Source organism: Pavona decussata, unplaced genomic scaffold (assembly GCF_977016875.1).
Source record: "Pavona decussata unplaced genomic scaffold, jaPavDecu1.1 SCAFFOLD_266, whole genome shotgun sequence".
Lineage (NCBI taxonomy): Eukaryota > Metazoa > Cnidaria > Anthozoa > Scleractinia > Agariciidae > Pavona > Pavona decussata.
The window spans coordinates 99,637-114,569 of NW_028145668.1; the positions used below are offsets into that span (position 1 = coordinate 99,637).

At 39.9% G+C, this 14,933-nt stretch overlaps 1 protein-coding gene across 2 annotated transcripts; it reads right to left on the reverse strand.

Annotated features, from left to right (window-relative positions):
• Window positions 1-1,279: 1,279 nt before the first annotated feature.
• On the reverse strand, window positions 1,280-14,926 carry LOC146455893 (uncharacterized). 2 transcript variants are annotated; one of them, XM_085093720.1, is made up of 7 exons: window positions 12,850-14,926; window positions 8,110-8,255; window positions 6,700-6,822; window positions 5,837-5,923; window positions 5,265-5,351; window positions 3,573-3,923; window positions 1,280-2,400 (listed from the first exon to the last, which is right to left on the reverse strand). In XM_085093720.1, exons 1-7 carry the CDS (start codon window positions 13,259-13,261, stop codon window positions 2,239-2,241), a joined length of 1,368 nt encoding a protein of 455 aa, XP_084949846.1. In that variant the 5' UTR covers window positions 13,262-14,926; the 3' UTR covers window positions 1,280-2,238. The 2 variants fall into 2 exon arrangements, with proteins under 2 accessions (XP_084949846.1, XP_084949847.1); XM_085093721.1 differs by lacking the exon at window positions 12,850-14,926 and adding an exon at window positions 9,856-10,406.
• Window positions 14,927-14,933: the final 7 nt, after the last annotated feature.

Consider the following 14,933-nt stretch of genomic DNA (forward strand, 5'->3'; position numbering starts at 1 on the left):
CATCAGGCTCCTTATGTTTTCGTGAGACTCCTCCCCCCCACCCCCCAAACTCCTCCCTCAAATTACACCCCCTTTCTCCATCTCAAAAAAAAAATGAGGATAACCTCGGCATGACGACCATTGAGGGGTGGACCCTTTTACGGACAAAAGTTGACCTACATTACTGGAATGGAAGGGGGAAAAAGACAATGTCGACTCCCAGAGTCAGATGTGGATGCTGGGCCGCTTAGCATAGCCCTATATGGACACGTGCCACCTCAAAAGGGTACGATTTATATGCAGCTTTGGTCTAAAACTGAAGTTGCAGATATTTGCCGTTTCTCAAGTCCAGGACGTAGGTTTGAAAATTCATTTCAAAAATCAGATCGTTTGGTCAGAAATGGGGGTTAACTAACCTCGTCCTCACGCCTTAATTCGTTCGTCGGGCGAGCAGAGCTTTATGTCGGAGCAATTAATGCCAGTCCGGATCATCTCAACGGGTGATGTTTGATTGGTTGCCCGGCGCGCTGACTGCATGGGGACGAGGCTATGGTAGGTAACAGAACCCCCACCCTAGCCTGTTCCATAAGGAATCCAGTTAGTAGATCCGGCGAAAGGCTAAAATAACAAAGCGAACGCGAAAACTAAACGCGATGGTATCGTTGACTGGGATTCCCTTAAGTCTGCTTCTCCAGTCCCCCTGGAGTGCCTGATGGGGCTGATTTTAGCCTTCCGCGGGCCCTTGTATCTGAGATCCAGCAACAGGCTACTCCCGCCCTCCTTTACCCAAATAGCAAAGACTACATTTTCCCAAGCCCTACTTGCTAAAAAACTCCTTGACAAGTTTTTTTTTCCGCGTTTGAGGTGTATCATCATCATCATCATCATCATCATCATCATCATCACATCTTTGCGCGCCAGTAGGCGCGTAAGGCCGAGTCTGAGGCGTATTAAAGTGTCAAATGTCACTTCCAGTTGGGTACAATACCGCGCAAGACAGCAGACTGGGGATAGTAGAGCGGTCACGTCAATACAGGAACGCTAGTGTCGTGATTTATAGATTTCTCTACTCCTCAGTTGTTTTATTCTGAGTATTCAACAATTCCACATAGTTTTCTTCCTCTACAACTGAGGCATAGAGAAAACGTGAAACTAGCGTTCTTGATCCTGTTGACGTCACAGCCCTACTATCGCCAGTCTCCCGTCTTGCGCGGTGTTGTACCAAACCGGAAGTGAAGTTTGACTTGAGAACATCATGATAAAATATGACTTGATTAAAACAAAACAAAACAAAAAGACATAGCATTAAAATAAATCACGATTTATTACTACATTAAATTTGTAATATTTTCACTGGATGCCAGTACTCTGAGGACAAGAAATCTTAATTGTCAGAAATTTCTGTAAAAAAGCTATAAAAAGGACTCAGAAATTGTAAATATTGGAAATAATCCATTTTTTGTTTACAGGTAGAAATCTTGTGACGGCGTAAAAAAAAAAAGAAAGATAATTGGGTATACATTCACTTTCATATTATGTCCGACTGCATCCATATCTAAGCGAAAGATTCACTCAGTGTGCCATCTCAGATAAATTATTCCAAGGAGTGAGTGATGCATAAATTGTGTCATGACATTGAGTCCATGTACAGAATGTTTTCATTCCACTAAAAATGATCGATACTAGTCCCTGAGATGCTATAATAATATATGACAATAAAAAAGTACTATGAAACCTTTATTTTACAATTCACTAGCTCGCTCCAAGGATAAACAGGTTAAAACAAAAAGAATCCCCTTTAATATAGTGCAGATTCACTCAAGGAGAAATATTTGAAGAGTAAGTGAAATAATAACTGTAATTAGTAGCTACCAAAACATTTTAAAAATATGTTAAATAAATGAACTGAGCATTGCATGTGATTATTTTTTAATACTGGTTTTTCTTCTATCGAGAGCTATTGAAATAACAAAACTGATCCCTTGAAAGAACTTGCAGCTTCATAGGAGCCAAACGCACTAGCAGAACTTTGCACTACAAGAAAACCTTCAAGGTGAAGGTTTATGTCGTAGTTGTTTGATAGTTCTGCATTTAAATGTTTAATTGTTTTTCTTCTTTTTGATTCTTCCACCTCGGCGAACAATTCACTGATAAACTCCACCAAATAGTCCTTTTATGGTTCAATTCCAACCAACCTCTACGTCTCACAGTCTTCTTCTTAGAGTCAAAAACCCGGAAAAAGTTGACTGATGGCTAAACTTATGGAGCGTGTATGGGACACTCCCAGTAATACAGTATACAGTTATGTTGACCATCCGGTTTACACAAGCATTTGTAGTCGTTTAAATTGGACTGCGTTACTTGCAAGTTATACTCCTCTGCAGTTTCCGATGTGCAATACGCTCCTATTATTTTTGTATTCTGCAAAAATGAAAAAAGAACAAACGCTGAAATCATTTGTTTGACTACAGTGTAAAAAGGTAAATCGGGGGGGGGGGGGAGGGGGGGAGTTAATTTCTACAAGATTATCTTGGGGCTACAGGCATTTTGAAAAAAGATTTGAGGCACTTAACAATATCATGATCGTTTCCATTGGAAAATACTCTCTTAAGCACAGCTGAGAAATAGAAACCAATTCTGACCCCAGGCCCAGTTTCAATGTTGTCGCACGTTATTTTCAAAGTCAATATGAAATTTGTTCAACATTGATTAAGAGGAGAAGAGATTGATTTGAACCGGCATAAAGTTGAAAAAAGCATTGTTTGCACGAAGCGTTCGAATTCGTTTTCACCACTGCTTGTAGCAGTAAGAGTAAGAGTAAGAGTAAGAGTAAGAGTAAGCAGTAAGAGGCTGGCCAGTTAGCTCCTGTAGCTCTTTCTAAAGTGTGACGGATCTGAATTCAGGCCTACCGAAAAGTATGAGGACTTGGCCAGAGTAACCCTTTGATCGATTAAGTCGTGTTCTTTTAGTTCGTTGAGAGTAAGAGGAACCCAACTGATCTAAATTACGCATGCACTCAATCGCTTGTTTTATAGTCTATAGATGATGAAAATTAGCTAGTACAGTGTAACAGTTTAGACGCATTCAGCACACGGTTGAACTGTATTTTAGTAATAGCTCTTGCACCACCTGCTAGTTACGGTAAATGTTCAATCCAGCATAAGGCATTGAAATCTCTCCCAATGTGCACAATCGGATCTTCATCTTGATGGCGCAATGGTCAAAGTGCCGGCCGCTTTCACAAATGTGGCCTGGGTTCGAATACCGGAACCCAATTCGACTTTGCTGCTGTCCCGAAAGTCTTTTGAGGGCCGCTCCATTTTCTCTCTCTCTTCAAAAACTAGTATTTCGAACTTCCTATCGATCCAGAGGGCCGCGAGGTTGCCATTCACGCAACCGTTACGTATCGCTTTTAATTGCTCTCTTTAGATAACAGAGTCTTAAGTTTAGTTACCCGAGTACGCGATCTGGAATCAGAGCTCCACGGGTTGGCTGGTCATTTGTTGGTCAAATCTTACACTCAGGCAATGAAAAGTTGAGTTTCCTATTACATCTTATATTACAAATACAGTATCTATGTAACATGGCCTTACCAGGGTATCACTAACGACCACTTGGGTTGTTTGCCTTTTATCCTTGTGTTCACACCAAGTGAAGTTGCCGATACCCCTTACTCCCTGTTCACCAAGGGGCCCCTGGGATCCCGTGTTTCCACTTTCTCCTTGTAAGCCCTTAGCTCCCTTCCCGCCTGGAAGCCCTTTAGAACCTTTGGTTCCAGGAAAGCCGTTATCTCCAGGAGGTCCTTTGTTCCCTGGGGTACCATTAGAGCCGATCGTTCCTGGATCTCCTCGCAGTCCCTGTGGTCCGACGTTTCCTGCTGGACCCCTGGAACCGTTTTGGCCTCTCTCACCTACGGGACCCGGCTGTGAAATTTTTATAGCCACCTAGGAAAAAAACAAATTATACAGTTTTATTAGACACAAGGACGACATATTGTACAAAAAATGTTTGTTTTTTCATCTGTTACTGGACATTTTTCTCACTCAGTTTCGGAAATATCATCACACACAGCCTTTGTAACCGTCAAGCTAGTAAAACCAGGAGTAAAACACATAGGTGTTGAACACCTGCTGTTCTTTCGAATAAGAAATGAGCTTCAGTTTGTAAAGGCGCGGGAAGCAATACCTTTAGAATTTCCTTTACGCAAGTGAAATTGAGTTGTCGAAATACTATTTTCTACGGGTGTTATATGGCAAAGGTTGTTGAGTAAAAAAAACACTCTTGAGTTCTGCTTGTAAGAGAATGAGTCAAGATCTGCAATAAACGCTATGTGTTTTGAAGAAGATCTGGTCCACGTGATGCAAAAACGATCTCGGAAGGTAGCAGGGTACCTCTCGTTCAGCCACGGAGCCAAATACCCCAAAAGTCCCTGTTACACTGCTTTGCAATTGGCTTCAGATTTTGAGCGGCTTGTGGATGCCAATTTATATTACGTTATCAAAGAATGATAATTGTAGGTCATCGATCATCGAAAATAATATTTGGTTTATCAACTGAGTTGATAAGGTAATGGGCCCTTTGCAGCAAACGGTCACATGGTACAAAATCCACATTGCTGGAGAGCAAGCTACGCACTGGGACATTAAAACAAACTGAAGAAAATTCAAGTTTGACTGGATGAAGTCGCTTTGTTTTGAATGTACTCTCCAGCATGGCGGAGTTTGTATCATGTGACCGTTCATTACGAAAGGTCCATTTGGCCACCGTAAAGGATTCAAGAGCTGAATTTTCGAGCGTTAGCTCTTTCTTGGATTCGCTCTGACAAAGGGTTAACACTCGAAACGTCAGCACTCGAATCTCTTCATGGTGGCCAAATTAACTCTGTTGATAAAACCAAGTGTTCGTCTCTACCCCTCCCCCCTCCCCCTCCCCCCTCCCCCCTCCCACCGACGCAGCACCACAGTTGCTTTAGAAACTAACCCCCTGATCATACAAAAGAGTCTTCAAAGAAACACCACAATAAGGATTTAACTAACCTGTCGCAAATAGCAACAGCAACCTGTAATTGTATTTGCTATTTTCTTATTCAAGTTTCTTTGTTGTTGTTGTTGTTCAAAGAAAAGAGGGAAAATGAAGTATTACTTGACGAGCCATTCCATTCGTGTCCATTTCTTAGGGAAAAAATCAAGTTTTAATATCGTTATTGTTGGGTACTGCAAGTTCACCTTTTTGCACACGGGTAGTTCTTCAGTTAGAGTTTCGAATCACTGATGGACCTAACCCACCTTTTCGGCGATGGTGTCATTCATGGCGTCTATTGCACTGTCGATAGCATCATTTTGTTGCTCATATGTTCGCTTTATCTCTGCTAACTGCAAAAGAAAGTGAAGCCGGCGTGAATTTGTGAGACGTTCGGCCCGGAGGGGACATACAACCAGTTGGCATATAAGGATGGTTGCAACACTACTCTAGCTCTGTGAAAAGGCCAGCACGTGTAGCTGAAATGGCTCGATAAGGAGGCCGATACAGTAACGGTTTTTTCTTTCGAATTTTCTACGGCATTTAATTCTGTAAACCATCAAATTATTTTTAACAAGTTGGAAAGAGCTCCCTTTATAATTAACTGAGCTTTTGATTTTTTAAGTGGCAGGCAGCAGCGAGTTGTAGCAGCTTGCTCTTTTCACATCCCGGGAAATGAGTATCATTCACGCCCGTAACAAAAATGTCAAAGGATGCCACATGGAAACTTACCCCGAATATTTCTGTTTTCCCCCGTCACAGAAACCTAATTTTCAAAGCCACTGAAACCGTTGATTCTCAACGGATTTTCAATTCTGTGTTTATAATCATAACATACCTCGCTCGTAAGCGTTGAATTGAGGGCTCGGAGATGATTGAATATCGGTCCATGATCCGGGTCAAACTCCTGCACTGTACCGTTGATCTGTAAAAGGAAATACGGAGAAAAGGTCATTCTAGCTGTGTTAAAGAATGGTACGCTATGCGCTCGCTGCCAGTTCTCTTCGAGCGGCATCTCTTGAACCCGGATTTTTGAGTCACATGACCGTCAGCGAGTTGAATTACTTCCGGAAAAAGTAAAACTTCGGGGCCTTATAGTTACAGCTTGGCTAGATTTCGTTCAGGATATTTATGCGGTATTCCATGGTAGCGGGTGTGCATTAATGAAGCACTGAATAATGTCTTTTCTTATGGACTTTTGAGCATATTTACCCAGCGAGAAGTAGCAATATTAGGTAGTTCATGGTACTTTTAGAAGTATACATAGTCCGTGATGAATCTTTGCTTCAAGGAATCCTCTTGAGTATAAAATCAGTAGCTGGGAGGGTCCCAATGATCTTCCTCCTTAAAAGAAACAAGCACTACATTTCGAACCTCCCATGGGCTTCCTTTCTAAGAATAGCGACGATCTCTCATGCAAACCATCCCCTCCCTCCCTCCCCCCTGACTTTTGGGCAAATAAAATAATAGGACATGCTGTGCATCTCATTATGAAAGCAAGGCTAAGTTCAAAGTTTTTGTAATAAAGATTAGTTTTCATTCATATGCAAACAAAACTATTTTCTTATGAAAAGCTTTGCACTTAGCCTCGCTTTCATAATGAGGTTCACAGCAACTTGGAAATGGCCTTACTATTGATCATCCTCAACATGCAATTATTGGAGGAAACAATGAACCTGTAATCACTAATAAAAACCTTACATGATCAATGACGGAGTAGAACTGGTTGGAAAATGTTTTGATGGCTTCTGATATGTTGTTAAACTCCGTCTCGGCTGCCATAAGGGCGTCTTTGTTTCCTTTTGATTCCATTATTAAAGATTCCTATTAAGATAATAATTACAAGATGCAATGATTATATAAAGACATCATTGATCACTTTTCAAATTGTGAATGGCCAAGCTTTTTCATACTTACGAGAACTGTTGACCAATAGCTGAGTGTTACAGACTTGGGAAAAGTCTCTTCTCCTCATCTGACCCTAATCAACTTCAACGTTGGACTTTTAATCTTACGGATATCGCTCTAAATATTTCTTACCGTTCCAGTCATCCGAGATAGTGAGATCCTAGACATTTTTCAGCCAAGACTTAAGGTTACCCGGTACCTTCAGAGGTGTCTCGCGTTTAAGCGATGTAGCGCGTCCAGTTTAAACTGTAGATACCTAAACCCCTATATCAAATTAAAGCTTATAGAGCTGACTATCAAACCATACCAAGAATTTTGAAATAAAATAAATTGTCGAATTTTTCACGAGCTCTAATTGCGAGCGTCCGAATCACCTTTTTAAAGCTTCAAGTCAAAGTGAATTTTGTTTTTTGCTAATTTAATTTGCTCCTCAGTTTCCGGACCCAAAGCGCTAAAAAAACGTGTCTGCGTTTTGCCATATTCAATCGCAGGGAAAAGTTATAGAGCGTTTTCGAAATAGGATGAAAAAAAAAATGTGAAGTAATCGTACAAAAATCGCTCTCGGAGAAAAAACATTTCGAAAGAAAAAATTCGCAGACACGTTTTTGTTGTTTATATGTTAAACTAGCTACTTTCCAAATTTGAAGGCAAACGAACAAATTCCTTTGGAGTTTTAGCTCTTTGAAGTGGCTCCTCCTAATGAAAAAAATTATTCGAGAAAACAGCGCTAAAAATTCGGCAATTCATTTTATTTCAAAATTCTTGGTTTAGTTGAATAGCCAGCTCTAAAAGCTTTAATTTGAAATAAGGGTTGAGGTATCTACAGTTTAAACCGGACGCGCTACATCACTTGGACGCGAGACACCTCTGAAGAAACCTCTGAACGTACCGGGTAACCTTAAACAGTTTCCTTTTTAAACATGTCTTCGCATATTAGTGTTAGTTTTTTTATATAGTTGCGAGGCACATTCAACAGCAAAGATATCTATGCCCTCTATAAGAATAAGAATTTTTATACCCTTTAAGAATAGATCTACTGGAAAAAATGTATCCAGTGCTTTATCTACGAGGCTTTCATTTTATTCTCGTGCGTTATGGTGACTGTATTCTTGGAAATTTCCAAATTATTTATAAGTAATTTTTTTTATACCTTAATTTTGCCAAGAATGCCAAGAATCACAAGTGCTTTCAGATTAATCTTACCGCTTCTTTACGAAGAGAGGAAATATTAGCTTTAAGTTCCTCCAAGACGTCATAGAATGGAGAGAGATCCATGTTAAACGTGCTTTCAGAAGTTTGCTCAGATGTGTTTCTCTGCTGCGACGATTTTCCAACATTTGGCGAAGCACCTGTAGGATTTGAAATCGCCTCGTTACTATGTGAGAAACACATACACAAAAACTGATGATGATTAGCAAAATACCTCAATTGCAAACGTGAATCAATTAACACTGTGTCGAGAACATACTCAGTTTGGAGTTTAAACGTGAATGGGAAAAGTAGAAAAATGTAAAAGTAGTCAATGAGATCCGATAACCGGTCGAATTTCTGCACTCTACTGATTAACATATTTTTCAAACCAGTATCGATTTCTTAGTGTTTATAAATTGCACTTCTATACGAACGTAACAAACACATTCCATGAGCAATTTTTCTCTACCGACTACCATTTGAAAGTCTATCACTTCAGTTGGGCGTTATACGTATCATTTTGATTGGGCTAGTGCATTCTTGCCTTACCTTCGTGAAAAATGTGCTTTAATAAATTGAATTGAATTGAATTGAATTGGCCTCGTAAAATTTGGCGACAAACAGAGTAATCCAAAAGCTAAATCACTAGCTTACGTTTTGCATTCCTATATATAACAATCAACTCCGAAGAAATAAATAAGACTTCAGAGTACAACTATACTTAAAAGCATCACAGTGCCTTTATACTAGATGGCCCCCGAACCCGAGGGAAACTGAAGCGGTTGTTTTGGAGTCATGCACTCTAACATAACTGTTTCTCCTTATCCAACCTTGAGTTACAGATGGATTCAAACGCAATATCGACTGCATTAGATTGTTGCGTGCAACCATTCATTTTGTTTAAAAATAACTGATTATTGCTGCATTTCGTTTTCGTCCACCCACATCATTTTTTCTTGACAATGTTCCAGCACAGTAAATAAGATACTTTGGGCAATTTTGTTTTCAACTGGAGCAGATCAAAGCGCGCTTGTTGTTGTTTCAGCTTGCACATTCATTTGGAACTGAGGTGTAAACATAAAGATCAAACTCCAAGTTTCTGTGACAAGAGTTCAGCCTTTTGTTGACCTGTAGGTTACTTGCTAAAGACCCTAGTCACTATCCTCGCGTAGTGTTTATGGGAAAGACACTTCACAAAACCGACCTCATTGGTACCCAGGTGTTTCAATGGGAACCAGCGAAAACATAGGGAAACTTTGACGCTTGGGAATTATAACTCTCATACGATAGTATGGATACTGTGCCATTCAATTTATTGGTCGCGGTCGATTGGCTGTATTCCGTAATATATTCTGAGAACTGACTAAACGGAAAACCCTAGCGTTCTCGTCTTGGGCAATTCTGCAACCTTTCGATGGCACGTGGATATTCAATAATAATATTAATTGTGATGGAAGAGCCAGCTTTTACTTGCGAAACTCTCATGGGGATTTTTAGTAATTGCTGGACTTTGTTTCTTTATTATGGAATAGAGCCAAACAAACGCACCCTTGGAAGAAATAGTATCGTTCAAACTTCTGCAGAAATTACAAAATCTCAGTCGAGCACTAACAATTGTAAGCCATGCCACTAGGCACCTGAAGACCTGTCGAGCTACAGACGTCGTGTTTCACTTTTATAAGCTTTGATTGATCTTGGAACATTAACTCCACGTTATAGACAGAAAACCTATCAGCAGTACAGTTAGCTATAGCTCACCTTTTGGGTTACAAGAACAGCGATCAGGTCCCAAAACCCCAAGAACCATCAGAATAACTAAAGCCAAGGCGGCAACCGAGAAGAATAAAACTAGAAACTGAAGCAAACGGTGAAAACACAAGCCTCGGCAACACTTGTTGCTGCGACTTTCGACTTGGCCTTTGTCTCTCTTTAACTTTTCTTGCTTTCTTCCACGTTTCTTCGGTTGTTTCGTTTGCTTCGCATTGTTTTTTGGCGAGTTAATTCCTCGTTTAAGCTTTGCTGTTTCTCGAAGAACAACATACGAAGAGGTGGAATCAGCGCGCGTTCTATGTTGTTTAGGTTCGCGATTGTTTTCGGTGGATGGAACGTTGTCACCCATTGTATTCACAACCACACGTTGCTCAGCTCAAAGCAGTTGTTAATCATCCTTACTCCACTTAACACACCAACGTCGTGTTAAACACTATACGTGCTTTCCGTTGTGTAAATCTTGAAAACGGAACCTACATATTTCTCCAGTAAACACGTGCTGATATACATGTAATATTGAGCCTATACTGAGTGAAGTATTACTTATCATATGCAAAAGAAACTACTAAAAAACAATACCCGCCAAAATCACTCAATGATGATTGGCCTGCAGAATATGAAGAATGTAAAACAAGAAGTTGGCCTGAGGGTTTCATCTAGAAACACTGTGAATATATTGTCGGCGTATTTTTTCCCTTCATTTTCTGATGTTCCGATATAACTGGTTAACAAATAAACAAATTGAGATAAAAAACACGAAAGAACATAAAGCATACATAATTTCGTTTTTTTTTTCCTCCGGCGTTTTTATTTCAAACTTGTGCAATATACTAGGGATGAAACATCCAAACGGTTCAATAAGCAACGACGTTTCGAGAACTATCAGCATATAACTCTGACTATTTGTGCAACGCTTTTCCTTTATTCAGTAAAGAATTCGAAACACGGATTTATTTCAGTAAACCAACTGAACGAAGCTTGTTTTCCTAGGTATACAGGACCGGGAAATCGCGAGAATTGATATAGCATCCTTTCCTAAGTGAAATCCTTGGTTTGTTACGAATGTTTTGTTTATCAACTGAGCCGATAACTAAAGGTAAATTGATCACCGTATAGAGATTCGAGTGCTGACGTTTCGAGCGCGTTAGCCCTTTGTCAGAGCGGATTCGCTCTGACGCTCGAAACGTCAGCACCGCAGCGCCATACAGTTTCTTTGGAAACGAGCCCCTTTATCCTTTGGTTTGTTATTCCGTCACTAATGAGTTCCGACTTCCGAAATACTGTTGGAAACTGTTCACAAAACACCGCAAATTTTAACGTGGACAGATTCCAACGCGTAAGAAGAGCAACCTAACAAGTTCTCGGCGAACTAAAGCCGCCGTTACACGTTGAAACTTTTAGCTGAAACTTGTGTGCAACGGCGCTGCGAAACAAGTTTCAGCTGGCGTTGCACCGTGTAACATGGTCGGTTTCGTGAAACTTTTTCGAACTTCCGTTGCGAGACAAGTTTCACGAAAAGTAGAACCGCTTTCTACTTCTGCAACGGCTCGCAACGGTCGCTGTGGTGAAAAAACAAGAGTTTCACCGTGTAACACCACTTCGTGAAACTGGTCTCGTTCGCCGTTGCACACAAGTTTCAGCTAAAAGTTTCAACGTGTAACGGCGGCTTAACTGACATTTTCTCTCTAGCTATAAAACTGTAGTTAGCTAGTACAAGAAAACATCATAAGTCAAGTAAATTATTAGCTCTGCGCTATGCAAAATTCGAGCAATTAAATTTGAACAATGAAAACAAATAACTTGCAAGCCGAATTGTTCTATTGTGGCCAAACGTTTCCGTTTACAGTCAGGTTTCCTATTTTAGCTCCTGAAAACCGAAATTTTCTGCACGCAGCGCACTTTATATTAGTACCTTTAACAGGCTGTCCTTAAAGATATTTCTCTTTTAGAGGCCACAGCGAAAAATGACGGAGAGCTTTTAACCTCTACAGTATGTTCAGCAAACAAAGCATTCAATAAACATTTTTAAAAATCAGCTTTTCATCGAATTTTGGCCTTAAAAATCTGCGGATTGATTCCATCAGTATATAAAAGGAAATCATCTGATAAAGCTCTTTATTCATGAAGTTGTCCATTGAGAACCTACCCGCGGCGCCCGGCCTAGTTCATTCGGTTTAAAAAAAAATGAAAACAATTTTTTTGGGGGTTTTTCAGTTAAAATCTTGATTAGTCTTTATAGAAATGAGAATGTAAACCTGAGCATATTCAGTTTTACCAAGAATTGAGAGATCAATTTATCGAAGACAGTATTTTCCTGAACTCTTTGGTACTCGCTGGTAACTAATGTTCTTATTATCATGCCAGAAACTATTTTGCTTGAGAGAAGTTTCTACATGACGGGAATTTAAATGGGATATGTAGGAAATTTATAAGTGAACAGTTATTTATTGATCTCTATTTTACGTCTTGTAATACATTTGTTGGTGAACGAATGCTGCATAAAAGCTTGTATGCATGGAAGCGCTGCAAGATTTTACGTCAATCCTTCGCGAAGAACTTAACTTCAAAGTCTGCGGTTAGTTGTCTCTTTGTATCACTATTTTGTGTAAAAGTACGTAAGTGTTTTGATGTTGTTCCTCCTTAAAGATTTCGCATATTGGCACGAGAAAAATTCGCAATATTTGTCAGGTCATGACGGGACAAATTCTCGAAACTGGCGATGGACCCAAACGAAACTGAATTCCGCATAGTTAGGAAAACTTTAATTCTAGTTTTTGTTTGAACTAATATTTCATCATTTCCCTATTGTAGAAGTTACAGTTTCTATCGTGAAAATTACCAAAACAAGGCTCAATATTTAATGATGTGGCTCAGACTGAAGGAATGAATTGAATTTGCATTTACGATCCTCCAATAAACATGACAGTAATCAACAACAAATTAAAAACTGATAAGAAAAAATACAAACATAAGTGAACTCACCTGATCTACTGCACGAACATTTGGGTCCAACTTTACCCATCATCAACATGATAGCCAGCAGTAACGCTACGAAAGCCACAAAAATAATCAAAAACATCAAAACAAAGCGAATTATTTTGTCTCTCCTCCTTTGCTTTGCACGGGCCGGCTTCTTCGAAGTTTGAGAAGTCCTTGAATTCTGTTGGCTCCCAGTTCTTGGACCAACGTCATCGTATAAGGCATTCCGTCCTTTTTGCGGCGTTGGGTTGAAGTTGTTTTGGTTGCTCCATTGTAGTGTGTTGTAAGTGTTGTCGGGTTTTTCATCGCCAAAAGAGACATTGTCAATCGCGTTTATGCTTGCGTTGCTTCTTCGATCTAGGCTTATTGTGCTTCCGGCAAATCCCTGATTCAAACGTCTCAACTGCCCAGACATCTTGAAAGCAAACTGTTCAACTCGACCAAAAGCGATAAAATAGCCCTCTTCAAGTCCTGAAGGTGCTTGGATTTCAAACTACATTGCTAGCAATTTAAGTCACAAGACCCATTCAATTTCAATAACTCATTTGCGTACAAGCCTGTTTATTCATTTCACGTTTCAGTGCGCAAGCACTCAATATACCTGAGAGCGACTTAAAGGGTTCCGCTTTGTGGGATAGGCTCACGCCATCTCATTGTTCGGACGAGCTCAACTCATCAACTCTCTCAATAGCCATATTGCTGTGACAAGTTTAATCGTTGCAACTTACATTTTACTAAACGGGAGATTTAAGGATTATCCTTATTTACTTTTTTTCCCAGACGACAAGCAAAGTTCATAGCGGTGAGTAAATAAACGACAGATCCTACTTTGTTATAAAACCCAAGGGAGTTTTCATTGTTAAATTATTGTCCTTTTATGTTTCCAAGTCTTTTATATCGATTAGCTGTCAGTTTTAAGTAAATGCTGTGTGCCAGTTCTCTATGACACTAGTCATCCACGTATAATTTTTTTTACTTTTGTTTTACTTAGATTGTGGTAATTTCATTTCTAAACTTTATGCTCATGTCCTAAAACAACAAGTAGCTCATTCAAAAAACTATTTCACTGGATTTAAGAAAGCTCATATACTCGTATGGCTGATTGATTAAAATCGTCTTTCACCTACAACTTTCACCTAACGTTGGAATAACGCAAAGTCAAGACTTGACGAACCCAAGGTCTTGAAGGAAGCGCTAAAGATAATTTGTCTACGCCGCGAATAATCCCTCTTGTGCTCGTCTTCATACCAAGCGAACTGCGGAGCCCTAGGACCAGACACAATGCAAATTTCTCTCAGGTTCATCCCAAACAAATTGTGCATAACATAAAAACGGCCGCTAACAGTGTCATTAAACGAACGCATTTCTTAGTTTTTTTTCCCATTTCTGGAAATAGATCTAAAGCCAGTACTTCTCATTAGGACCTGAAGAAGAGACGACTACGACGCCAACGAAAACGGGGCTTAAAAAACATTACCTTCGCTTTTTCTGAATAAATTCGCGATGATTTCTACTCATTTAGTTTGTGGAATGTGGCCGAAGTATCTAGGAGCTAACGTCTTAAGGGCGGCTTTAAAGTTCAGAAGGAAAAAAGGAAAATTAATCGTCATGCGTTCACGTTCTCCATAAAACCTTGAATGTGGCCATTTATTGCCGTTGTTTTGCAGAGGACGGCAAAAAAAAATGTACCAAAGTTTATAACGCACGTGCAGAGCCAGTGTTCTGCTAATTAAATCTATTGTTTTTTGACGTTCTCGCCGGCGTCGTCGTCGCTGCTTAAGGTCCAAACACGTGACGACAACATGACAATCGACGTAAAACCACTGACCGGAAATGGAGATGTCAGGGCAGGTAAAGTGAGCAAGACGTCACTTCGCCATATAAGGGCAACAAATGACTAACTTCCGGCAAGCAATCAGTTTTCATGTGATTGTATCGCGAATTTCCTTTAATGGACACTCTATCGATATCACTTTAAGCATGTTCAAAGATTACACGTAAAATATCGTTGTCAGATATCCCAGCACTATCGGATGACATTGAAATGACGTAACTATGGCTTGTCGGCTGTGAAAAGGGGTCGCAAC